At 44.6% G+C, this 27828-nt stretch overlaps 2 protein-coding genes across 8 annotated transcripts in view; one reads left to right on the top strand and one right to left on the bottom strand.

Moving 5' to 3' along the window:
• ATP8B (ATPase phospholipid transporting 8B) overlaps window positions 1-24157 on the bottom strand; it is a 268417-nt gene extending 244260 nt beyond the window's left edge. For 2 of the 6 annotated variants that reach the window (XM_071657798.1, XM_071657801.1), the window contains exon 1: window positions 15855-16182. The gene's annotated coding sequence lies outside the window, so the exon portion shown is untranslated. Of the gene's footprint in view, window positions 1-15854; window positions 16183-24021 lie in introns of those variants that run through there. The other 4 variants (XM_071657803.1, XM_071657799.1, XM_071657800.1 and 1 more) reach the window with 4 other exon arrangements.
• A 272-nt stretch (window positions 24158-24429) lies between these two features.
• Window positions 24430-27828, top strand: LOC139746501 (PCNA-associated factor-like). 2 transcript variants are annotated; one of them, XM_071657806.1, is made up of 3 exons: window positions 24430-24480; window positions 26705-26853; window positions 27241-27828. In XM_071657806.1, the coding sequence occupies exons 1-3, from the start codon at window positions 24445-24447 to the stop codon at window positions 27446-27448; spliced, it is 393 nt and encodes a 130-aa protein (XP_071513907.1). In that variant the 5' UTR covers window positions 24430-24444; the 3' UTR covers window positions 27449-27828. The 2 variants fall into 2 exon arrangements, with proteins under 2 accessions (XP_071513907.1, XP_071513906.1); XM_071657805.1 differs by having other exon boundaries at window positions 26702-26853.

Genomic DNA, 27828 nt, shown 5'->3' with positions numbered 1-27828 from the left:
CATAAATAAAAGCCTTGCTGGAGAAGAGGCTATCATGAGAATTCATGATTCAGTGACTAAACACACACACACACACACACACACACACACACAGAAGGGGCATAGGATACGCCACGCACCACACACGATAACAAGACTGGGGAGACACATACATCATGCCCACCACCAGCCCTGATGTAGGTAACACATCTTCACTCCTACCTTTTAAAGACTCACCCAATCCAGGGGTCTTACATGTAGCATAAGACTAAAAGGACCAGTCAAATAGGGGGGAGGATCAAAGCAGAGAATCAAAACAGACTTTGGGTTTGGGAAACGCGAGAAATAATTATCAAAAAATTGACTTTTTTTTTAAAGTCATGTCACAGATGTTAAGGAACATATATGAGGTCAATAGCCCATCATTTTCAAATCAATACAATCGTCTTTCGACTCACGCAACACAAGAGTCAACTCTTGTGCTGTGTATTTTACACTTGAGCGTGCCACTCTGTCCCACTAAGTTCTTGCAATTATGATAAGCATCACACAAGCCGGGGACTTAGATGAGGGATGGGTTCCCCCGGCAGAATCCTGCCCAAATTAATCCCAAAACCTTGGCAATACACACACACACACACACACACACACACACACACACACACACACACACACACACACACAACACACACAGACACACACAACACACACACATATATATATATATATATATATATATATATATATATATATATATATATATATATATATATATATATATATATATATATTTCATACTATTCGCCATTTCCCGCGTTAGCGAGGTAGCGTTAAGAACAGAGGACTGGGCCTCTGAGGGAATATCCTCACCTGGCCCCCTTCACTGTTCCTTCTTTGGAAAATTGAAAAAAAACGAGAGGGGAGGATTTCCAGCCCCCTCGCTCCCTCCCCTTTTAGTCGCCTTCTACGACATCAAACATTCATTCTAATAATACAGTACGTTTCATCTACGACCGTTTTCACTGACCTAGCCTTTACCTACCCTTAACTTCGCTGCTTTACCTTCCTCTTCTTCCTTCCCCACCTCCCTTCCTCCCCAACTGCCGGGGAGGCAATGTTCTACCCACACGCCTCCCACTCCCCAAGGACCAGACCGTAAACTCTACCCAAGGGAAACTCTACAACGTATGAACACATCCCACGCCCCAACATGAGAATCACACACACACACACACACACACACACACACACACACACACAACTTCTACTTTAAATATACACTTTCCTCCTGAGGTTAACTGGGTAACTGGGCTATTTGCTCATATACATAACGTCAGATTACACTTAATACGTGTGTGTGTGTGTGTGTGTGTGTGTGTGTGTGTGTGTGTGTGTGTGTGTGAGTATCTTTCAATCTCGAAACAAGTTTCTTCTGGGACGAGGAGGATATTCCTCACTCGTGGAGGCCACAAATCGCCGTAGGTTCTCTTATACTGTAAAACTGTTCGAACTTTTGCAGCCTCTACTGTGCACGTTCACGCCTTCGTCGTCCACTATCACCCATTCATACCACGGCCATTAATACAACACAATAACAGCTCTTCATCTTCCCTAACGAGTCTGACATCATTAAACTAGTTCAAAAACTTGGGAGGTGGTGATCGTCACCCCTTACTTCTCTCTCTCTCTCTCTCTCTCTCTCTCTCTCTCTCTCTCTCTCTCTCTCTCTCTCTCTCTCTCTCTCTCTCTCTCTCTCTCTCTCTCTTCTTCTTCTTCTTCTTCAACTACTACATCACAAGTTACAATCATCACTACAACTTATTCCAGCACCCAACATAAGACCACATATGTCTCTACGACACCAAACATACGACAACATGTGCCTCTACGACACCAAACATACGACAACATATGCCTCTACGACACCGAACATACGGCAACATGTGCCTCTACGACACCGAACATACGACAATATATGTCTCTGCGACACCGGACATACGACAACATATGCCTCTACGACACCGAACATACGACAATGTATGCCTCTTATTCTACGACCGTCGTATGCCAACATCACCTCACAGTGTGTGGATGGAAATGCAGTGTGACAAAATATGCCAAGACTTTACATACGGCGACATGGATTCACAATGTATCGTTAGGTGTGTCAGGTTGTGGTGCTGGGGGCCACGTGGTACCTGCGGGCCTACGCGGACACCAACAGCTTGCTCGACCAGCCAGCCAGCCAGCCACCTACCCGACTCCAGCAGCTGTAGAGGTAGTAAGAGATCCCGGGAGTCAACACCATGGTGTACCTCTCTTTCTCAACACATCACCTTCCCCTCTTCTGACATGCGTAACACTGGCGTAAATTTTCCCATACCAACACCACCATCAATAATAATAATAATAATAATAATAATAATAATAATAATAATAATAATAATAATAATAATAATAACTACAATAACAATAACAATAATAATAATAATAATAATAATAATAATAATAATAATAACTACAATAACAATAATAATAATAATGATAATGATAATAATAATAATAATAATAATAATAATAATAATAACAATAATAATAATAATAATATCACAACTTTCCACTACCACACCACAATTACTATCATCACTACAACCATCTTCAGCACAACTTTTAAGACATAAAGAAATAAAAAATACCCTCGCTGGTAATCGCACATGCTGCCAGTGAACGCCCAGTACAGTACAGTACTTTTACAGCCCCGTGTGGGCGGCGAAGTGGAGCCAACCAGCGCCTCACACCGTGAGCGAACACTCACACAAACGGACGCTCAACTCATCCCTCCCTAACGTCCATTTCCGCTTCCCAATGTAAATATAAATTTTGTTATTCTTTGTAGCGCGGGTCGACCTTGAAGGTCAAAATAGCCGTTGACGATAACATGGGGGGGAGCAGGAACCTCGATACACCGAACGACATGACTAGAAATAATAAGAAATTAACCAATAGTTTACATATACATTTTCTTTTCCCACATTCTGGCAGAACGACGCATGCGCATGGCATTTCACCCAAATATGAACATTCGTGTTGGGGTTGTAGTGGGGTGTTGGGGCGGGGTGGGGTGGGGTTGGGGGCGTATGCAGCTGGGGCGATGGGGGTGGGGTTGGGGGCGTATGCAGCCATTTGACCGGAAATGCTTTCCTTCCGGGACGCCGTTGCGTCATGAGATACGCGACGATTCCTGTGACAGGCGTAAATGGTTACAGAGAGGGCGACGGTACGCAACCCGGGCCGAAGTTTTTACTCCGTAACCCACCTGCATCCGCCATGACTTGGACCTCAGAGCCTTCTCCAACTCACCCGTGAGTGAGAGAGAGAGAGAGAGAGAGAGAGAGAGAGAGAGAGAGAGAGAGAGAGAGAGAGAGAGAGAGAGAGAGTGTATGTGCACTTACGAGTCCCTACAACGAGATCTTGCCATCATGGCAGGAGTGCTCACACGCAGGGAACTCGTAGTTACGAAGAACCAAGTCGCGTTAAGTGTTGTCTAGCGTTCCGGGCGAGGTGAAGACGCTCTTATGCTTGTGGTCATGACAGCCGGCAGCCTCAATGTGGGTGAGGCGGGGAGATACGACACAGACACCCGGGGCCGAAGGAGTGAAATGTAACAGCCACTGAATCGCTCGAACAGCGAGCGGGCGGGTGATAACGATATAATACATCTACCTAGTCGGTGGCTGCCTACCAGGTAGACAAATAGATAATCGAAGAGATAGATAGATAGATAGATAGATAGATAGATAGATACAAATACAAAGACAATCATCATAACACCAGTTAAGCAGGCGAGAGAAAACGACCATCGTAGCCAACGCAACGACACGCCCGCCAGGACGGCCACTACGACAACACCCTACACGACACACCAAGACGATAGAGTGTACACACCTGCACACCACACACCCTGGAGGGGGAGGAGGGAGGGGGGGTTACGAGAGACGACACCCAACACGACACCAAAGGCCAGCAGGGAACACGACGACAAAAGCCAGCACCGAGTTAAAAGTGGCGTCGTGTATAGGAAAGGGGGTAGGGCGGCTATCCCCCAGCAGACGCTGCTGTTGTATGGGAGGGAGTACAGAGAGGAGAGGCCCCATTCAGCCAGGGTCTACTGTTACCCACCCAGTTTGTTAGATCTAACAGCACAGCAGCACCTACAAACACCCCTCCCCCATCTGACACCCACCCTTCCTCCCTTTTTAAAGAGGGCCAAAGCCACCCCACCCCCTTCCTTCCTTCCTTCCTTAGTATGTTCTTGCCCCTTTTTGTGCGTCTATATCAAGCCCCTTTCACTTCAATTTCCTTTTAACTGAAACTTAATATCCTTAATTCTAAGATCGTAATTTAAAAAAGAAGGCCCCCGTCCATTCATTTTTTTCAACACGCCTAAAATCCATATCTTTTGTTCAGTAAGAATTCTACCCTCTTTTGAAGCCATTCCTTTCTCATAACCAGTTTTATTTCACTGTTCTCCTCATATTTTTCTTACATAGTTTCAACCCAAAGCCAAACGTCCCACAGTCCCGTGTCTCATACATTCCCCTATAATGATAATAAACGTCTCTCAAGGCAACCATTATCATAGCGAGTACGTCAGGAAGACATATAACAAGCCTTTAATGTATCTATTAAGTCAGGAAGACACATTACATGCTATGCACGACACACCATAAACCTCCCAACTCCCCTCCTCCCTCCTCCCCCCTCTCCAATCGAGGCATATGCTTCGTTGATTACAAGGAAAGAAAATGGGAAAAAGAAGTCGTGGGTGGACCCTTTTATCTCTGACCCCCTTGAGCACGACGGTGCGACCCTTCAATACGACGGTAGTAGCCCTTGAGAAAGACAGGGTCAAGAGTACACGACGGTACGACCTCTTGAGCAAGACCACGACGGTACGACCCCCTGAGCAAGACCACGACGGTAAGACCCCTTGACCAAGACCACGACGGTACGACCCCCTGAGCAAGACCACGACGGTACGACCCCCTGAAAAAGACCACGACGGTACGACCCCCGGAGCAAGACCACGACGGTACGACTCCCTGAGCAAGACCACGACGGTACGACCCCCTGAACAAGACCGCGACGGTACGATCCCTTGAGCAAGACCACGACGGTACGACCCCCTGAGCAAGACCATGACGGTACGACCCCCTGAGCAAGACCACGACGGTACGACCCCCTGAGCAAGACCACGACGGTACGACCCCCTGAGCAAGACCACGACGGTACGACCCCTTGAGCAAGACCACGACGATACGACCCCCTGAGCAAGACCACGACGGTACGACCCCCTGAGCAAGACCACGACGGTACGACCCCCTGAGCAAGACCACAACCCTTAAAAGCACACCAGCAAAACCCCCTTAGGGTAGTGGCCTGGCCTTTGATCCGACCCCTATAGATAGTAAGGGTCGTAACCGCCGTACCCAAGGGTGATCAAGAGGCCATACGAGACCTGCCTGGGGCCAACGAGAACAACACTACATCCAGCGTCTGCCACACACACACACACACACACACACACACGGGGGAAACCCATCACCTGGCCAACCTTAACCAAGCCAGCGGCCGGCATCTCGGCCGAGAGAGGAACAAGTTTACGGCACATGGAACGAGATGGAATAGGCCAGGCGGCACACGGAACGGCAGGGAAAGAGCCAGGCGGCGCACGGAACGGCGGGGAAAGAGCCAGGCGGCACACGGAACGGCGGGGAAAGAGCCAGGCGGCGCACGGAACGGCAGGGAAAGAGCCAGGCGGCACACGGAACGGCGGGGAAAGAGCCAGGCGGCACACGGAACGGCAGGGAAAGAGCCAGGCGGCACACGGAACGGCGGGGAAAGAGCCAGGCGGCACACGGAACGGCGGGGAAAGAGCCACGCGGCACACGAACGGCGGGGAAAGAGCCAGGCGGCGCACGGAACGGCAGGGAAAGAGCCACGCGGCACACGGAACGGCGGGGAAAGAGCCAGGCGGCACACGAACGGGAGGGGGACGACATCTCAACGATATCCAAGAGAGAGAAAGAACCGAAGAGCGAAGATGGGGAAGGAAACACGAAAAGAAAACGAGAGGTCAAAATACGAGAAGCGGGAAAAGTCGGCAATCACAGAAGAAACACAACAGGATGCAAAGAAAATGGAATGTATGAGGGGGGGACAGAAGAAGGGATGGGCACTTGAAGGAATGGAAATGGATGGCAAAAAGTAGGGCAACGGAGACAGATACAGGAAGAGATAACCAAAGGAGGAAACAGAGACGAGGAAAGATGGAATCAGTAAGAAAAAGAAGGAGGGTAAAAATGCAATATACACAAACAATGATGGCACAGACGCGACGTGGAAATAAAGGGAGGGAGAAATAGGAGAAGATGATAATAAAAATGGGAAACGGAGGAACAGATGATGATGATGAAGATGACAGAAGGAGAGGAAACGGTGATAAAGAAATGAAAAAAAAAAACTATAATAAAAAACGTAGTGAGGGGAAAGTCAAATAAACAATGCACGGCGGAGGGGAAATAAAAAAGGAGACAATACGGGACGAACTGGAAACTGGAACAAAGAAAGTGGGAGAGGAAACTCCTGATAAAGGATGTAGGGAGGAAAATGTAGCTATAAAGGTCAGATGCAAAGGAAACTATGAAAAGGAAATCTTTACCATGATAAGAAATGCTGGTCGAGGTAACTGTCATAACATATAGAAAATGGGATAAACATCATAATGGAGACGGGGATACATGTAATGAAACTGGAGCAAACGTAATGAAACTGGGAGGAGCACGTAATGAAACCAGGAGGAACACGTACTGAAACTGGGAGGAGTACGAAATGAAACTGGGAACACAATGAAAATGGGGAAAACACGTTTTGTAACTGGGGCTAGGGGGGGGGGGGGGGGGGGGGGGAGGGGAGGAAACACGTCATGAAAATGGCAAACACATGATAAAACTCAGGAAACCCGGAATGAAACTTGAAAAAAAAAGGTAAAGAAACTGGGGCAACGAGCAATGAAACTAGAGAGACACGTGAGGGGAAACACGTAATGAAACTGAACCTCACGGGGGGAGGGGAAAGAGGGAGCATAGGAGGGGGTTATGGCCAGGGGGGAGGGGTAGAAGAGGGGAGGGAAGATCAATACGGGTGGTGTTTTGGGAGGGAGGGAGGGGAAGAGGAGGAGGAGGGAGGTCGAACACCCACCCAACCACCCCCTTTCGAACCCAGCCCTCCCACGGTAAAATACGGGCTGGACGCTGACCCTCCTGAGAGCGCCCCCCCCCCCCCAGGCCCAGAAGTGGGACAAGAACGTCCCCCCCCACCCCCACCCCCCGCCCGTACTACCGCTCCAGGTACAATTGGCCGAACTACACCATTAGGCACGCTCGACCACACCTCCGAAGGCAGCCTTGTTAAGCCCCGGGGTCCTCTACACTCGACAGGGTATAAGATATCTTACGTATACAATTCTAAAGTCTTATATTCTTTCCCCCTCTGCTTTGACTATAGCAGCAACGACCACAGACTAAACTTCCTTGGAGAACCTTGAGCCAGACTTTATACTCCCACAGGAGTTCCGGTGGCGATGTGTACTACACACACACACACACAAGCCGCGGAGGCGATAAGAGAAGTCCCTTGCTAGAGCTGCTATAAGAACAGTGTACTCACCCACGCCATCCCTGCCGCCCCCCACTGTATCAATACCCTACGGCACCACAGGAGACCCCAGGGTAGGTGTACTATTCAATACGTAGGGAAGTAATGCGAGAGATGGCGCGCGCGCGTGTGTGTGTGTGTGTGTGTGTGTGTGTGTGTGTGTGTGTGTCGCCATCACCAGACGTTCAGCGAGGGCATGGCAGCCTACTGATCATCGGGGAGGTGCAACAAGTTTCAACCCAAGGCGGCTACACCTCATCATCATGCTCATTATCATCAACCAAGAGCGAGTTGGTGGAGCTTGTTAAGGCGTACGAAGTGTCGTCTCTCGGTGAGGTTGCAAGTGTCTTTCGCGACGGGACTCACGGTCAACTTACAAGTCCAACAGAATTGTGACACAAGAGATTTGTAAGTCCAGAACTGAGTGTGTACAAGCCTATATACCGGGAGCATCTTGTGAGCAGAAAGGACCCGCACCAAACCTTCAATCTATGGTTAATAAAATCTCTCAAGTCTCTCACAGTCTTCACATGACTCATAGTTTCCCACACCATACGATCCAAAGAAGTTGAACGACAATGTCATGACCCATCAGGCCTGGATCATCACATGTTAGCCATCATATAACATGTATAACGACTGAGACACACACACACACACACACACACACACACACAGCTTTCCCTTGTAACACCGAGGTTTAATCTAAGCCTTTCATGTCTCCGGTGGTTCGTCTTGTCTGGAGTGACACATGAACTTCCCACTGACCAATCATCTACAGCCTCCTCTCCCTGTGTCACTGAACCTTATCATATGACACTACCACACGCTCATCTTCAGCCGCGGGTGGGGAAGTCCCAGTCGTTGGCCGACAGTCACCCGTGGATACGTTGTGTGGCGACTGTCCCAGGCATCTTAAGCGTCGCTTAACATGCAGCAAAAGCCACACGACAAAGACCGGTATTATGAACCATCTCCGCCTCTCATGGCACAGGTGGAGGCTAAGCTGCAACAAAGCCACAGTCACCCTGCAGGATGGCTTATACACCAGACGCCACAGCCACCAAGCGACACCAATCCCACTCACGTGTTACAACCACCCAGCACGTGACGATGGTGCACTTCCATCGTGCGGGAAGGGGAGGGAGGAGGACACACATCACAGCCTCAACACAAGTCGTCGTCAGCCCCAGTACATAACCCAATACGACAACAGTGCCTTCTTGGAGACAGAAGGCAGGCGCATCGCATCACCCTCGACAATGACAACCAAAGAGGGCGGAGGGTAACCCCTCCCTCCCTCCCTCCAGCACAGACCATCACCACTACGTCCGCCCAGAACTGGTCGCAGCTGGACGCTAGGAATCCCCCCCCGAGTCTTCCCTCTCCCTCGCTCCGTCCACCGGCCCCTACCATCCTGAGCATTACGTAATGCAAGCCGTGTCCACCCGCTGCAGACGTCTACATCTGACCCCTCCCTTCCCCCCTTGGCTGACGACGCGCCCGCCTGTCTGACGCACCGTCGTACCAACCTCCGCCTCCCGACGACCGAACCCCACCACGCATCAGCTGCTAACCCTAACAACGTTAACGTAACGAGATATTAACCCTGTTACCGGGCAATACACGAAGCTCATCCCTGAGCACTGTCATTCGTGTATGACTTCATGTACTGTGGTATGTACAGGTAGACGCTCACTCACCCAAGCAGGTTCAGAACAGCGTCAGTGATAAGAGGCGTTCGAAATGGCAATAGGGTACCCCTAACCTGGCCCCAGTGCTAGGTTCCTGCCTCCCTACAACAACAGCCTGTCACCTCCTGTAGGTAGTGGCCAACTTTCCAACGGCACCAACAACTCCCCAGACGCGCCACCGTGAAACCTCAACACCTGTGTAGCATCGACACACTGACGATGTTCCTCGTCCATAACACGACCAACATGATCCTTACAGTTGTGTGTGTGTGTGTGTGTGTGTGACACACCGACAGTGTAACTCACCAGGGGTTATCGCTGACCGTGTGACTTACCAGGGACTAACAAAATGACAGTGTGACGAGGTTATCACGATATACGTGGCCTGGATGTTCTCCTCTATGCTTCCAATACCGGTGTGTACAAATGGGAGGGGAGACATCTTAACTAACCAGCATGAGACCCCCGGTGTACGACCCTTGATTGAGCAAGACCCTTAGGTATGGCGGGCAGGACTTTCTCCTGATGCCTATGGGTCAGATCAAAGCCAGGGACGTCATACGTAAGGACGGCAATGTGCTCATGGTGTTTCCGACTTGCTTCAAACACAAGGCCAGCTGTAACCTAACCATGAGGCCAGCTGTAACTCAAGCTAACCATGGGGCCAGCTGTAACCTAACCATGAGGCCAGCTGTAACTCAAGCTAACCATGGGGCCAGCTGTAACCTAACCATGAGGCCAGCTGTAACCTAACCATGAGGCCACCTGTAACCTAACCATGAGGCCACCTGTAATTTTCAGTTACGCCGCAGTACATCTCGTCAACGTAACACCACCACACAGGGCCATGAGTACGTAGAAGACAAAGAGGGTGCGGCCCCGCCCCTCATCATGTTCCCTGCCTACGTAAGATAATTCCTCCCTCATAAAAGCAGAATGAGTCAATCGCATCCAGAACACTCGACTTTCTAAATGCCTCCAGACGACCCGACACCCCCACAACACCACCACCATCACCATCGCTCCAGAATCAATTAAAATCATTTTCCACAATTCGTTCAAGACTTAAAAACCACAGCAGGCATAGAACCCCCCCACACCCCACACACACACAACACCATCACCATCGCTCCAGAATCAATCAAAATCATTTTCCTCAATTCGCTCAAGACTTAAAAAACACAGCAGGCATAGGAAAAAAAACACGGTCTGAATTCTCCGAAGTGTATACCGGTACATCACTCAATCGTTACGATGATGAGGATCGGGGCTAGGATCATTTTACGTGTGGTTAAGTAGTTAGGGGAGACTCGTCATCGCTACGCCATTAACGACCCCTTTCGATCTAACGACCACTGGCGCCAAGTTTAATTACATTATCACTCGACGGGTGTGATACTCAAACTATCTCACAGCTACAATGGCAAGCTGTCAAGCGTTATAAATCGTAACTACCCTCTGATATGTATTACATTTCGGTCCACAGGTTCGCTTGTGAAAACCCCATTCCACTGTCGCCGGTACTTTAACATTCATTTTTCTGTCTGTATAGCCAAGCATACCACTGAGGGGCTACGCCATAACGAGATGCGCCAGTGAGGGGCCACTCCATAACGAGATGCGCCAGTGAGGGGCCACTCCATAACGAGATGCGCCAGTGAGGGGCCACTCCATAACGAGATGCGCCAGTGAGGGGCCACTCCATAACGAGATGCGCCACTGAGGGGCCACTCCATAACGAGATGCGCCACTGAGGGGCCACTCCATAACGAGATGCGCCACTGAGGGGCCACTCCATAACGAGATGCGCCAGTGAGGGGCCACTCCATACCGAGATGCGCCAGTGAGGGGCCACTCCATAACGAGATGCGCCAGTGAGGGGCCACTCCATAACGAGATGCGCCAGTGAGGGGCCACTCCATAACGAGATGCGCCAGTGAGGGGCCACTCCATAACGAGATGCGCCAGTGAGGGGCCACTCCATAACGAGATGCGCCAGTGAGGGGCCACTCCATAACGAGATGCGCCACTGAGGGGCCACTCCATAACGAGATGCGCCACTGAGGGGCCACTCCATAACGAGATGCGCCACTGAGGGGCCACTCCATAACGAGATGCGCCACACTGAAGGACCCCCACCATAACTAAACGCAATAGTGCTGGGTGACAACACTAAGGAGACTACCATAACTAGACGCGCTGGAGCTGTATGCCATTAGCCCCACCATAACTTCTGGGTTGCAATATATATATATATATATATATATATATATATATATATATATATATATATATATATATATGTGTGTGTGTGTGTGTGTGTGTGTGTGTGTGTGTGTGTGTGTGTGTGTGGTCCACTGACACATGCTGCAACACCCGGACGAAACGCGTCTTCGAGATACATACATAAGGTACGAGTGAGCGATCATGATTGGCAGACACCAGGCATCCAAAACTCCGCAGGAACAGAGACGCCCCCCAGAGTACACGGGTCATGAACTGCCGTGTGCTCCAAGGAGCGCCACGCACCATCCACTGGCGATCATCACTAGTGTAGAAATACGATCACAACTGACGCTCGCTCAAAGTAGCGCCTAGCTTACAACAGCTTACTACCACCTTCATCACTGGTTCACACGAGTGGACACACGGACATCGTGTGAACACACGGACACAGGAGAGACCTTTCATAACAATGTACAAGACTCTCCGTCTATGACTCCACCCCAAAAAAAATCCCATCCATGTAGATACTAAACCCAGCAGGAGGCGCAGCCTAGAGAAATCTCATGAACAGCAAGTTAGACACCATCATCATCTTCGCAGAACTGACGTGCTATGCTTAGGTCGCCGATACAAAAGGCCACTGACACGAAAATTATATACTCATGCATACCGAAGAAAGAAAAAAAAAATGTCATAAACTTTGTCCAGTGAAGTTCGTAATAATGAATGGGCAAAATAACTGAGACGATGAAGTGCTTCGTCTGTATACTGATACGTTGCCTGAAGGGGAATACATAAAACACGTTACCAGTAATTACATAACGACCTCGTTAATTACTCCTGTACTTCTGGGAACCGTGCATGACACACAGACAGTCAGTCCACCTACATCGACACACCTTCACACACACACACACAGATATAAAAACGACATACGTACAGAGAGGCATAAAGATAAAAGACGTCTCACACTGGCAGAGAGTCACCGGAGGCCAATTGGCTACGAAGATGAAGCCATGACAACCTTCGGTATTGAGCACACGTGTCACCGTGAGGCACAACCCTCGTTGTTGGCACTCGCAGGAGGCCAGACAACGTACGACATGAGGCCACGGCAACCATCAGCACAGAGGAGGACACACCAACCTTCGCCGAAGTCGCCATGCAGCATGACAAAGTACGCGACCCCCACGGGGTGACACGGACGTATACCACCAGATGTGACCCGAGAGGTATGTAACACCGCCACAAACTCCCACCCGTCATCATTACTGAGAAACAAGACAATCGATAAAGGAAGCAGGAATTTGACCTTTAAATGCAAGCTCTTCAACCTGCGTCCAGAGGGGGGGGGGGAGGTCTTTCATCTCAACACCCAGGCATCGATAACTATCGGCTACACCACCTGGAATTCCTACCTATCTACTACACCCAAGCATCCACATCTACCTACTACACCCAAGCATCCACATCTACCTACTATACCCAAGCATCCACATCTACCTACTATACCCAAGCATCCACATCTACCTACTATACCCAAGCATCCACATCTACCTACTACACCCAAGCATCCACATCTACCTACTACACCCAAGCATCCACATCTACCTACTACACCCAAGCATCCACATCTACCTACTACACCCAAGCATCCACATCTACCTACTACACCGAAGCATCCACATCTACCTACTACACATCCTAACATCCCTGCCTACCTACTACACCCCCAGCATCACTAAGTATCTACCACAAACCCCATCATCCCTATCTACCTATAACACATCCAAATAGCCCAACCTACTTACTACACCCCAGCATCCCTACCTTATCTACTACACCCCAGCATCTCCACCTTATCTACTACACCCCAGCATCCATAACCTACTAACTACACCCCGGCATACCTACTTCCCTACTACATTCCAACCACCCTACCACACCACAGCATCAATGCCTACCCAGGATAGACTAGCATCCTTCCCTAGAGAAATCTAGGACAGACAGACATCCTACACCCAAGAAGGCCAGGACACACATTCATCCTACTCTCTAATTGACTGTGACAGACAAACAAACATCCTACCTACAAGGAGACCTTATGAGACACATATCCTACGCTTGAGGAAGCTCTGAGACGGAGAGACAGACAAACTACATCCTATTACCCTCGAGGAGACTCAAAGACACACAGAGAGACATCCCTCCTTCCAGACAGATCTGGTAAAAATGAGTGGGTCTCGTGTCTGAACACAAGACACACAGATAAAGTAACGTGAGGATCAGGGACCTGGAGGGACAGAAGCCCCCAGCAACACAGACGCGAACGTGGACCATCATCTTCCTCACACACTTAAAGACGGTCTCCTGACATGTATACACTCAACTCCTCACCATGACGAGCTACCAGGAAAACACCGCCCCCCACCACAACCCTCTTCCTAACCTAGTCAGCACGACTGTGCAGCAGTTTACCAAGACGGTACGATCCTTGGTGGGGTGATGGCAGTCTTTTTTTCTTATCGAAGGTCAGGTCAAATGTCAAGTCATCATATCTAAGGGTCGCCGAGGTAGGGTACAGGAGGTTAATATGACAACTTTCTCGTAAAACGATCAATAGTGATCATGGTTAAAGGGTGCACTGGTACACAACCTGGGCCTATCAGAATCACGCAAGTGGAGCTATTTCTTAACCATCATCCATCCTCCTGAATGACACAAAAGATACAGGTTCTCTCCCACTCTCTGGCGCCTGGGCTAAACAAAAAGTGGTGCAATTCCTTCCCTTCCATTAACAATCACTGCAGAAGATACTCATGCGATCACGGGTGTGAGGGAAGGATCGCTACATCCCACACCCTCTGTGAACATCATTCCTCGTGTACCTGCTCAGTGGTTTGGTAACGCAAGACGTGAGATAGGGGCAAGATATCCGCAAATGTCTACACCACCAGACATCCGACTACACTCTAACCAGACTCCAGGTGCAGCTTTGATGGGTGTCTCTGCTCTTGCTCTATGACCAATACCATCCCCCCCATAACACTACTGAGGTCAGAGTACTTGTTTGAGATCTACACAACACCAGTCCAGGCCAGGGCTACCTTGGGACAAGAGCCACTGGGTTGGGCTACAAGTCCGGCCGGCTTTGAAGATACCACTAAGGGCAAGGCTGCTCACCTGTATGTGTCATCATATGATCTCACGCTCTCACTGCCGTCAGGAATGTGTGGTTTAGTGTTCTTACTCTTCGCTCCTGACAGACTCAGGCGAGGTTCATGCTTGGCCAATGTCACTATCACTCGTGACACATACAGGGGTGCGGTCTCCCAACGAGGGCGTGCAGCCACGCCCACTCGTGACAAACCAGGACATACAGCCACGCCCACTCAAGACAAACGAGGGTATACAGCCACACCCACTCGTGACAGAGTAGGGAATACAGCCACGCCCACTCAAGACAAACGAGGGTATGCAGCCACGCCCACTCGTGACAGAGTAGGGAATACAGCCACGTCCACTTGTGACAGACTTGGTTATACAGCCACGCCCACTCTAGACAAACGAGGATATACAGCCACGCCCACTCATGACAGGCAAGGACGTACGGCCACGCCCACTGATGATGGACATGGGCATACATCCACGCACACTCATGAATGGCATGGGCGTAGAGCCATGCCTACTTATGCGTAGACGTACAACCATGCCAACTTCTGACAGGCAAGAGTGTACAGCCACGCCCACCCATGACAAGCGAAAAGCATACAGCCACGCCCAATCTTGACAAGCAAGGGCATACAGCCATGCTCACTCATGGCAAGCGAGGGGGTACAACCGTGCCCATTTATGACAGGCTAGGGCGTACAGCTACGCTCACTCATGACAGGCGTGAGTGTGTGTGGATCAGCCTCCCAAGCTCATGGAAGGCCTTTATAAACCATGAACAACAAGTCATTAACACTCCTACTACAACTACCTTCTGGAAGGTGGATTCTTGAGGCAGCAGCCAGGGTACTCGTGGGTACTCAGGTACAGTACCTTCAAGGCCGTGATGCTCTAACGGTGCCAAACGCCTCTGATTATTCCGGCAATCAGGAGGTTACGTCAGCATCAGATTTCGTACTGGCTCCAGGAACGGCCACTCTACTACATATTCAAGGGCCAGCTGAGCGAGAGCTGCACCCCCACTGAGCTTAAATGTTACAGAAGGGTTGAGGTCGAGAGCGTACATACCTGTGTAGTGATGGAGGGAGTGAAGGTGTTCACCAACAGGTCCCGGTGTGGCGGCCTCTCTGGCCCTGAATCACGCGGGCTAATGTTGGTCTCAGGTAAACAAGAGATTCACACGGCCTTATCCCAACCACCACCATATATGAAGTCTCCTGCCCGATAACGTGTGGCAAGCAACACGCACAGTTCCGGTGCTAAGGCTGAGGGACAGTGAGTGAAGCAGACGTGGTAAAGAAGCGTGAACGGAGCACGGAGAGTGGTGCTGGAGTTGGAGGGAGAGGTGCAGCGCGCGGTCTCCACAGCCCGGCCGTACTACCAACACTGAACTGACTCACTGACCGAGTGAGCCGCCAGCCAGCCAGCCAAGTTAGCCCCCTAGGGATGGGCTACGCTACACTTCCCCGTCTCCCCCACCAACCCCCGGACATCCTCACCAAAAGGCACCACGCACGCTACTACTACTACTACGAATCCAATGCCGCCAGCCATTCATTCCTAAAATCATACACTTCCCTAAACATAAAGCAACACTGACTATCAGATTATAACTCTACAATCGCCGATACTTCGTTGGCAGAAACTGTTCAGGGTAGACAGTCATGAGGGAAGGCTCAGCGCCCATGGGGTGGTAACACTGCCAGTCACTACTAACCTAGGCACACTTTGCTTGCCGCCAACTTTTGCTTATTGCCCATTCACTACAAGGCTAAGCCCCCGCCAGTTACATAACACCGATCATACTAAGCAAAGTTAATCTTGCAGCTATATCCCCGTGAAATCCATCGCAGCGGTAATAGTCTACCCGACTCATGCTGAGGCCCGGATGCTAATGGTGCATGACCTTTAACTGTATCAATCATGATTCACCAGTTTTTTTGAAAGGCGCCGAAGATGGCGCAGCTGGGTAGCTGAGAGACTTAAGATAAACGCACTATTCTGAGATATGTACCAAGGATGCTGACGATAACTAACAATTCATGAAAAAAAAAAAAATGCTTTCAAGATTTTCTTACATTCCTTATTAATTTTTCGCATAAAAGTTCCATGCTGAATTTTGTAGTCTTGCACTCATTTCTGTTGATTTCTTCCGAGGGGCACAGGTGGTATATGAGGTCAAGTTGTATCTACATGCTGAGAAAGGTATGTGCAAAGGAATAAAGAATACAACACAACTACATCCACACATGCACCAGAAACTTAAATCATACACCTAAACACACTTCAACTTTCTGTTCCATTTCAAACTATACCCTCCCCGTCCCACATTTTCTTCCTTTCTTCTAAACGTCCGAGAGAGAGAGAGAGAGAGAGAGAGAGAGAGAGAGAGAGAGAGAGAGAGAGAGAGAGAGAGAGAGAGAGAGAGAGAGAGAGAGAGAGAGCCTGTATGGAAATTCTCTACCCTCAACCCAGCTCCATTACCGCCGTGTACAGGGTTTCCTCTGACGCCTCCTCCCAACACAATGCCTAAAAACTAAACACAGACCATGACTTAGGATGATGAGTGCTACCGCTACGCACTGAAAATCAGACTTTAAACAGCATTCTGGCGAGTTTTTCCACTGTTATCGTAAGCAGTGGTCTTCTGTTGGGTCCTAATGATGTTACATCAGTCATCACAGCCAAATTTAGCAGCAAATGGCATCAAGAATACAGCAGGACGCGGAGCAGAAGGGAAGCACACTAATTTCCTCTACAACTAATACAAGTTTGGAGTAATATAAGGGTTTGATGCACAGCAAAACAATTTCAAGTCAAATAAAAGGCAACAAACCTCTGACCTCAAACTGTGCACCAAGGTCGGTAATCATCATCACAATAATAGCAATGATGGCCAGTCCCCACCTGTGAGTCATACTGTTATTTTCTGTACATGAAGTTCCTGGCAAAGACTTGTATCCAATAATGACATGCTCCAGGACAACACGTGTGTGTGTGTGTGTGTGTGTGTGTAGCTATGCTAAAGTTCACATGAAAATTCATTAGCAACTGTGGGGTAAAGTCGGTATTACTGCTTTGCCAACAAAACAATTTGCTTCAGCCACAATTTCAGCATACAAGTTTTAAAAAAAAAAAGAACCACACACTAAAGAGCAAGGTGCAAATATACAAGCAATAATAACATATTTACCACAATAGATACTACTTGCTACAACTTGAGAGAGAGAGAGAGAGAGAGAGAGACCCCTTGAACATATAAAACTTTCCGTGAACATGGAGAGCATTTCCATGCAGTCGTAAGTGTATGTCACAGAGGCGGGAGTGTAATTTTTCCTGCAAATGATAACATGGCAAAGAACCAATGGGAGCAATGAGACAAATGAAAAAATATAAATGTGAATGAACAATAAGGGAATGGAGTGCTGTACCATAGTTTCGAACTAGATAAGTAAGAAAAACTCTCAGGAGAGTGGAAATCATCAGGTGTTGAAAAGGTTGCTGTGAACATCATTAAAAGATTATGCGAAAGTGCAACCTAAAACCAAAAAATGGGAAAAACATTACTTTTTACATGAAGGTCTAGAAATGGAAAGAAAAAATCTAAAATTCAAAATTATCCACCTCACCAAACACTTATTTTTACATTAAAAATAAAGATACTCTCAACTTTCTCTTTTTACATATTCCTCCAACTCCCTCATAATATCCTACAATTCTTCAGCTATTCTAACCCTCCATCTACATAAACTGCTATGACCTTCCTTATGAATAGTTATATATGAATGCTACTTCAGATATGTAACAGATTGTAAATGACAAAATCCTAGAACATTAAAGTGGCACATGAACCATCTTACACCCTCTTTCTCACAATCACTTGAGTTACTTTCTGTAATTAAAGCTGAGCAACTGAGTTAGTCTCAACATCTCCATACATACAACATACCCTTTTCAACACAGCTTTATTCATTATCTTCACATTCTTTCCCCACCTTTTTCATCACAAAAATCTGATTAAAGGGACATTTTATAACGTGCATTACTATTATCACTCTAGACATACCTTTCATAAAGGGAGGGTATTCCACTTCCTCCAAAATCTGAAATTAATTTTTCTCTTGCCTTTCAACTCCCTCCAAAATCTAATAATTATTTTTCTCTTCACTCCCTTTTTCTCTCTTATTAGGCATTTTTGGGGTTTCCCGTAAGACCTGGCCTCAATCAGGATCAATGGAGCCCCTGACTACTACATGAATATGACCTTTGACATAAAAATAGAAAATGACATGGAAAAGTGCAGTAAGTTGCTTAAGGTTCAGTTTCATACTGCAGAATGAAACTAACTAAATTCTGATGATTCCTGTACTATTCTCATCTATTCTGAATTACCCATAAGTTATGTTTAGGGTTTAGTTTCTATAAATACAGAATTCTACCAAAAATCATTAACAGCTAAAATAATTCTTTTTTTGCTTTTAAAAACTGAAACCAGCTATTTGGCTGAATAAAAGGTAATCATCTAAAATGAATTTCCAACAACTGCTATCAATTTCTTTACTCTTTTTATGTGATGGGAACAAATGAGATGCAGATTTTGGAAATTAACTTGTAATATCAAATCCAACAACTTAAATATGGACCTCCAAAGAGAAGTAGTTAGCTTTGCTAATTGTGTTCCATTCACAGGTTTGAACCATGCTCATGGCAGCCAGTCCACAATTAATCCAGTTGTTCATCCTTCCCTAGGGGATGGTCATTAAGAGGGGCACCTGGCTGTACTGTCTCAGTTAATATAGAAAAATAAATCCACAAGACTTTGGAACAGAGGAAAATCATGGAACAATGAATGTACAATTCCCTATGATGAGTGTAGTTTTACTAAGTTCTAACCAAATAAAACCCAACTTAACCAAGCCCTGAAATCCTCAGCTTAATTTATCCTTTCCATTCATAAGTAATAGTTATCAAAACTGCCATTACAAATTACTACTGTGAAATGGCTTTCCATGATTTCAAGAAGCCTGAGCAGTAAAACCTGCATCAATTCTGTGTCCTTCAGGGTCTTTCGTATAGGGTGATGGCTAACAAACTGAAATATAAACTTTCTTTGATTAACCTTTACTTTCTTTTGCCTAATTCACAAGAGATGTTACACATAAAAGATCAGCAATGCAAATTCCTTGGGACCAAGCAGTGTTTGGTTTTCAGACTTTTTTCTGGTCAGAAGTACAAGTCCTTCTTGTGGGTTTCTCCAGTTTTCAATGTTATCAATATATTACATGTAAATCTGTACTGTTCAAGACATCTGCAAAACAGTCTTTCTTGTATTTATCCTTAATTTTCTGTCTGACTGATGTAGTCTCACAGTTGCACAGAAATTGAAGACCATCAATCATCCAACCTTGCTGGACATTACTGAAAACAAGGAAAAACCTTGGAAACTCATGCACTATATCAATATGAATCTCAAATGTGTGGACAGTGTGATTCTAGATGTTTTATAATATGAAGATTCAATAAGAACTGAGAATTTACCTTATAAATCTTTCAGTAATCCTGTACTTATAGGTCTGATTAAACTGCTGCAGCTTTTTAGTCACGAGATCTTGCAAATTCTAGTCAGGGAACTTATATCTATGCATTTTCATTTTATCTTCCTTGAGGAAGAGTAATCTGTGACATTGATATCAAGATACCATAATATCTACTATCTCAACTTTCTGTCTAGTTCTTAGAATATGGATTAATAGCAATATATGTGCTTTTTAGCAGTGTTGACAGACTCCGCCCGCATGAGGTTACACTGCGAGTGAAGTCACCTTTGGCAAGGTTGTATCACTGGAACTGAAGTTCTGTCATTTCCCTGCTACTCAAAGAAATGCACCCTTGAGCTGCAAGGGCCTCTGGAAAGAGGTTCTGGGTAACATCAAGGTTTTTTCTTAGAAAGAAGTCTGGGGATGATTATAATAAATAATAATTACAGGATGCTGTAATCTACTTCAATTAATAGAGTCGTATACCTTTGCAGGAGACAATAAAAGCTCTTCACACCTCATTCTTCCTGCAATATATAAAAACCAATTTACCCAGGCAATGATGCCATAACAAGTAATAAAATAAACATGTTTCTACTATTACAGCTAACATCACTCAAAGTATTTGAGTAGTTCTTTTACTTCTGCAACCCAGTATTTTCCCTCAACCTCAAAGCCCTACTCGATAGTCATATTCTTTAAAATAATGTGATGCTGATAAAATATAATCATAATATATGCAAGATCTTCATCAGGATGATTCAATAAGAAATACACTCCAGCTCCAATGAAATATGACGAAAAGTGAGTCACCACGATGATGTATGTATGGGAGCTGACAGTGTAATGGTAGCTATTGATGTGAAGAACTAGAAGTTGTGGGTAAGTTTAGATACATGTACCATACAAAATGCAAATAAACTAACTATATGTCTAAAATATATTATCTAGTTATGCCCAGTGCACTACAGTAATCTATGGCCTCTCCAATAAACAGAACTACATCAAGCAAGATTAACATCCTCTCTATGCTTTCATCCATACTTCTTCCAAGGGCATCAACAAAAACTGTTTCTAGCATCCTTATCTGAAAAATCTTTAGACGAAACAATTCACTCCCTTGATCTGTATATCTACAACTATTTATATCCTTAACTATATATCAACAGGTCTTCTTCACCAACGAAAAATCTGCCATCCATTCTAAGTGATTATACCATCTTAAAAATCTTTTGTCCATGAGACATTCCAATTATTCCTTAATACAATATATCTTCCTACCTTCCGTTCCTGCCTTCTAATTCCACCTACACTATGTAGGCGTCTGGTCCTAGCTTATCAAAATTAAACTCAGAGGCTTTTGAACTTGTCATAGAAAATCTGCAACCAGGATGAAATGCCTTGATATAAAAGCCAATGAAAAAAATTCACATAACCCTTGGACCTCTTTCAGCAATTTCCTACAGCTTCAAGGCTGAGATACATCTAATTGCAAGGAAATGATGGCCTCTATTGAAGCAAGAAGTTCCTTGATATGACTGTGCTCCCTTTCACTCACAGTGTAACCATAAGCAGATGGAGTACAGCAACACCAGAAATCACAAATTCTGTTCGCTCATGGTGTTTGGATGTAAGCATCCTTTACTACTAAATCAACTGGTCATGAAAGTAACCCTTGCCTGCAGAACACAATTCACAGAACTGTCATAATTGTTCTATACAAGTTATGTTAAAAATCGAACACATTTCCACAATTGCCCTATCAGTAGAAATGTCACCTCCCAGACATTTCCAAACCATTCTTCCACTTTCCCATGAAAATAGTTTCACTTAGAACAAGAATGGCTAGGTTGCCCTCCCCAAATACACTATCTACCAGCTCTCTTTTCTTCTCATCCTGTCTATATCAATGAACATTCAGACACCCTAACCTGAACCTTTGAAGAAAACGAGCACTCTTTGCTTGGCTCTTGTCTTCCCACTTAAAAAACTGAAATATCCTGAGGGGAGGGTTACCAGCCACCAGCTCCCACCCCTTTTAGTCACCTTTTACAAATATGAAGATACAAAGGTACCATATAATCATTTGTCCCCTATACAATCCAGTAATTCAAATCATGACATACTTAGTTCAACGTTATGAAGAATGAATGATAAGATAACCATTTAGAATTACAGTTCTTCAACTCCATGCAACTTTACATATCTCTTTAAAGGTTTATTCAAAAGCAATAAGGGAGAGTTTTAGTGTTGCCCAATTTCTCAAATATTCTTTCAACAATGTATGTTTCAATTTAATATATTCTTCTTTTCACTCATTAAATATTAAGAAAAAGTTTTCCATACAGTATAACAGATTACAGACAACAGAAAACAAAATTATCTTGTAATATCACATAGGGGAGTTTCTTCAGCTCTCTAATAGTACCTGGTACTTACCAAACTAGGTAATGTTACCATTAAATAAGGATATCAGGTATACCAATATGTGAAGACAGCACACATTAAAACTCTTCATCATGTGCTTCAAAATGTAAGGCACATCAGGAGTAACTATACCTTTTTTTTCATTTTTTTTTGCTAACTATACCTTACAGTACCATTAAGTTAGTCAAATACTTCATCAAGAAAATGGACATACTGTACAACATTTTAGTTAGCTACATAAAATTTATCAGTAGAATCCTGCCAACATAGAAAAAATAAATCTACATGTAACAGATGTCAAGCATCAGAAGTGACTCCCTGGCATCCTAGAACATCCCATACCCAGGTTAATCCTACTAAACAGTGGGTACAGTACCAGTTACGGGCACCAGGAAAATAACTTCAAGTAATAGCTACCACAGACCTTGCTTTGCAATACTGGTGTATAGTCTGGGGGATTACAACATGACTGGCAAGTGTGATTTGCATTTATTCTTAGCTTTGCAATACAATACATATAATGATCTTGTGGAGGGTTACTGCTAATCTGGGAAAGTGTAGAGCTCATCACAGTAAAAATAGGTGAAGCACTAAAAATCAAACGAACTTAGGAAGCACCGCTAAAATTTCCCATACCATCCAAGGAGTAACTCAATTTTTTACTGTTATCAATGAAACACCTATGATTATATTATATCCCAAAAATTGGTGGAAATTATTTCCCTGAACTGATTTATTTGCTGGGACATGTGTGCTTGCATAAAAATGCATACAGTAAACAAAAACTGGTAATAAGGATAAAACCACGATAATCATTTTTCTAATAATCTCAAATGCAGAATATGGTAAATCTCAGATGCTAGAGGAAGGTAGGCGACATTTTCACATGTTCTAATGACTTCTAGAAATGTTTCACCTATTTAAACATTACCACGATTTCCCTGATCTTCACAGCCCTCCCCACTATCAACGTTCAGGATTAAATTTGTTGTAAGTTCATTATATTATCCATAGTACAGTACCAGTGATATTCTAGTTATTTTCGTTATGCCTCTAAACTGATACTGTGCTACAAAGTGAATTATATTTGGGGTATGATTTACATTATGGATACAGGTAAGAGATAGGTTCAGGGGTGAGGGCAGGCAATCGCGAGATGCTGGCCTGGTCACCTGTGGGAGCAGGTCCCGCCAGCATATTTATACCTTCCGTCTCGGATATCGTCATGGCATCAATTAAACCACCACCCAAAACACACTTTAGGTACATACCTCACCCACTAGTCGTGCCAGAGGTTTGATTCTGCGTATAATAATGATATTAATGCTGGTGAACCCGCTAATTAGGATTCACCCCACCTTCAAAACATGACAAGTGCGTCCGAGCAGGTAAACCACTGACAACGTGGGACTCACGCTGGAACGCATACAAACACCTTCAGGGCTTCGGGTTTCAGTTACTCCCAAGAATTCAGTCTTTCTTCCATTTGCCTCGTTTTGCCATATGTGAATTACTAAACCACTTACTTTCTTTGTCATTAATCAAAAAAGTATCACTTTTCCTCTGTACTTAAAATATCATACGATTGAATTAGACTAAACTCTATGAAGTACGGTAGTTTAGATTTACTAGTTTTAAGACTATAGCCGTCAACGGAACGCGACCAACACGCGCCAAAAATTTACCGCGGTTTGATGAACAAAACACAACTGGGCTCCCTGGCGCGTGAGGTGACGTTGGAAGTTATTATGATCGGCTTTTAACCCTTCTTAAGGCTACACCATTTCATTACTAACAGATTACTACTGGGGTAGAATAGGTAAGACTCTAAGTTTTATTTAGTTGAGTAGGTTTTTGTACTATATAAAGTTTGAAGGGCTTGTACAGGCCTACAGTTTATAAGATGCTAATCCAGTCTCGTTTTAGGACCGTGAATTGGTGGAAGGATGTTTATGCCTTTGATCATAAATCTGATTTTTAATGTGGTGAATAGGGGAAAGAGGTATTGTTTCAATGTTTATGTAGATAGATACTAGCAAGATTCTTAAGTTTAAGAAAATCACAGCACTTAAGAAAGGCCTAGCTTAACCAAGCCAACCTACAAATCGGCGGAATCCAGTAGGATTATGGTATGGTCATTGAAATTGTCATGTAATACTAGAGATTTAGTTGACTATCAGCATTTATGTGTATATTAGCATTTTATATCTATTTTGTTGGCATACTTATTTTTTTAGTTGATTAATCTCCCTCCGAATGATGAGACATCATACTTCTTGCTATGTGTAATCCTAAATAACAACCACCACTCCATAATGTCATAAACTAACTACATAGATGATTTTCAGAAGGTGTCCAGTCATATGAAACGAGATTACTTACATGGGCATCAGCAGCATGGGGAGGGGGTTCCTGCTATTATTTATAAAACTGAGTGCCTCCTGGTAAGACATAACATCTGCTCTTCTTAGGGTGTTTGTTATTCAACCTTGGGTAGGTCGAGGCCAATATCACTTATATATGGTTTGCATTATTTTTCTTATACTTAAGAAAAGACATCCATTGATCAGGGACTGGGAAGTATGGCACTCACTGAAATGGGGAACACAAAACTTATTTTAGGAAAAGGAAAATCTCGATGTAAACAAAATTTCTTAGTCGAGTGTGTAAGTATTACATGGGAAACTTCTTTGACTCCACTGCATTCCTCTTGGATTTCAGTGGATTTTGACGTTTAGGATACTAATAATGTTTGGTTTCTTGATCTGGTATTGTGCTTTTTCCAAAGCTAATGAATGCAAAAAGCAATCCCATTGCAAGGTGACTAGGATTTAGAGTGATAACTGCAGCTGGTGGATTAAAATTCTGCTGGCAATAAATCCATTTATATGAATTTTGAAAGGTATTTTATCATTTTAGAGATGTTTGTTCTATCTTGGAGATCTCTGTTCCTCTCCTATATGGTGACTGCTTTATTTAAAAGGGCAGGTCTTTCATTAGGAATGATATCCTTACCTTTCAGTATTGAGTAACTCAGTAACAAGGAAGGTTATGTACAAGAGGGAAAATGTGGAGTTAAATAGTAAGGATATATGTGTCAGAAGTGGAGGAAACAAGAATTGGGACACCAGTTTGGAGATGGAAGGATGGAATGAAAAAGATTTTGAGTGATCAGGGCCTGAACATGCAGGAGGAAGAATGGAGTGAATTGGAGCAATGTGGTATACTGGGGTCGACATACTGTGTGTGGACTAAACCAAGGCATGTTAAATTTCCGGGCAAACCATGGAAAGGTCTGCGAGGTCTGGTTGTGGATAATGACTGTGGGTTTAGTGCAGTGCACATGACAGCTAAGAAATGGACATGGGAGTACCTTGCTAACACAGGAAACAGTGATTAAGTATGAAAAACTTAAATGAAGTATTTAAAACTGCATAACTTTCATTTTGGAATGCTAAACATTAACCATGTGATATATTTCCAGTTGTTCATTTTGGAGGACGAGCACCTTTGTTATCACATCAAGTGAATGGTGTATTGCATCAAAAGGAAAACAGAAGGATAAAGAATATAATGGAAGTGTTCCAAAAACAAGAGTTTTGTAACTTGTAAATATGTTTTGTTGCATTTCATCATATAGAATATGACGAGTTTGTGTTATGATGCTGGTGGAATTATTGATTTTAAATGACTCACTCTTAGATAGTATGGAGTGGAGTTTTAGATTTTTTGTGGGAATTTGCCCAACCTGTTCACCATAAAAACCGATGAGGTTTAAATACAAACAGTTTCCAGATTACTCTTAATTGGTAAAGTGGATTAAATATATTTTTTCAAAGAATGTCAGGTCATGATTAATGAGATTTATAATAACTAGATTATTGCAGTAAATTGCTGGATTTAGGAAAATATTTTGGTAACATATAAAGGCTAAGTAAATATTATCATTAGCAGCTGCAAGTGAAAATGGTCCGAACACGTGCTGATGCAGGGGCCACTAAGGTATCTGCTGCCAAAGCTCCTAGGAAGGTTTTGACTTCTTCAAGAGGTGGTGGTACTTCTAGCTCCTCTTCACCTTCTGGCAAGTCTACAAGCAAAGATAGGTAAGACACTTAGAAATTTCTTCTACTTAATGTAATACAACACCCACTTGCTTTCAGATAATTCCTACACTAAACTCCAACTGCTTTATCTGTAGGAAGAGATAAGTTGAAATGAATGGAAGCAGGGTCGTTTTATTCATTTTATTTTTCCTTTTGTGTGTGCAGAAAGCCCATATGTATGGAAAAAGATCATCTGCATATAAGAGGACCTTTACACTGTGGTCTGTAAAAAGTAATGGAAGGTTGTGTAAGAAGAGACTGGAGAGTTTCCAACTGGCTATCCAAGTGAGATCTGTGTACAAGGTAAGGTGTGTTTAATAGACTAAATTTTATGTTGCATGTGTTTGTGTGTGATGAAGTGGATACTAACACAGTTTATCCCTTAAGGTATGCTGGTGGCAATAGTTACAACCCTCAACCAATACCAGAATGGCAGAAGGGCATTGATTCCTTTTTCAAAGTAGTCAACAAGCCCCAGTCTGGAGAAGCTAGTGGCAACAACAGCAAAGAGGAGACTCCTGGGTCTTCACAGTCCACAGAAAGTTCAAGTGATTTTACCAAGAATGGCATGGTGTCTGATGATGATGATACTTAATGTTTTTTTTTCTTAATGGAAATCAGATATATATTTTTCCTATGCTATTTTTCTAAAATTGAAATGTGAAATGAAATATGATATACAAGTTTTAGTTGCTGATATTGTGCATATATAAGGAATAGTAGTGAATGGCATTGCATATTGCTTAAGGTGTATAGCTACTCAAGCAAAGCCTTACCCTATACTGAATCCATGAGATTTTATATTAGAAAATTCTTCCCTTGTTGCCATTGGAGTGACTGTCACATGCTAAAGTCAAAAGGAAATTTTGAATTTTATACCAAGCCAAATATATTAGCATTTTCTGGTGCTTCTAGAATAATGCCAAGGAAGTCTGTGATGTACCGTGAATTATATGAATAAAAATGTTGTGCAGC

Source organism: Panulirus ornatus, chromosome 65 (genome assembly GCF_036320965.1).
Source record: "Panulirus ornatus isolate Po-2019 chromosome 65, ASM3632096v1, whole genome shotgun sequence".
Lineage (NCBI taxonomy): Eukaryota > Metazoa > Arthropoda > Malacostraca > Decapoda > Palinuridae > Panulirus > Panulirus ornatus.
Note: the sequence above shows the minus strand (reverse complement) of the source record. Positions and strands in the feature narration are given on the sequence as shown.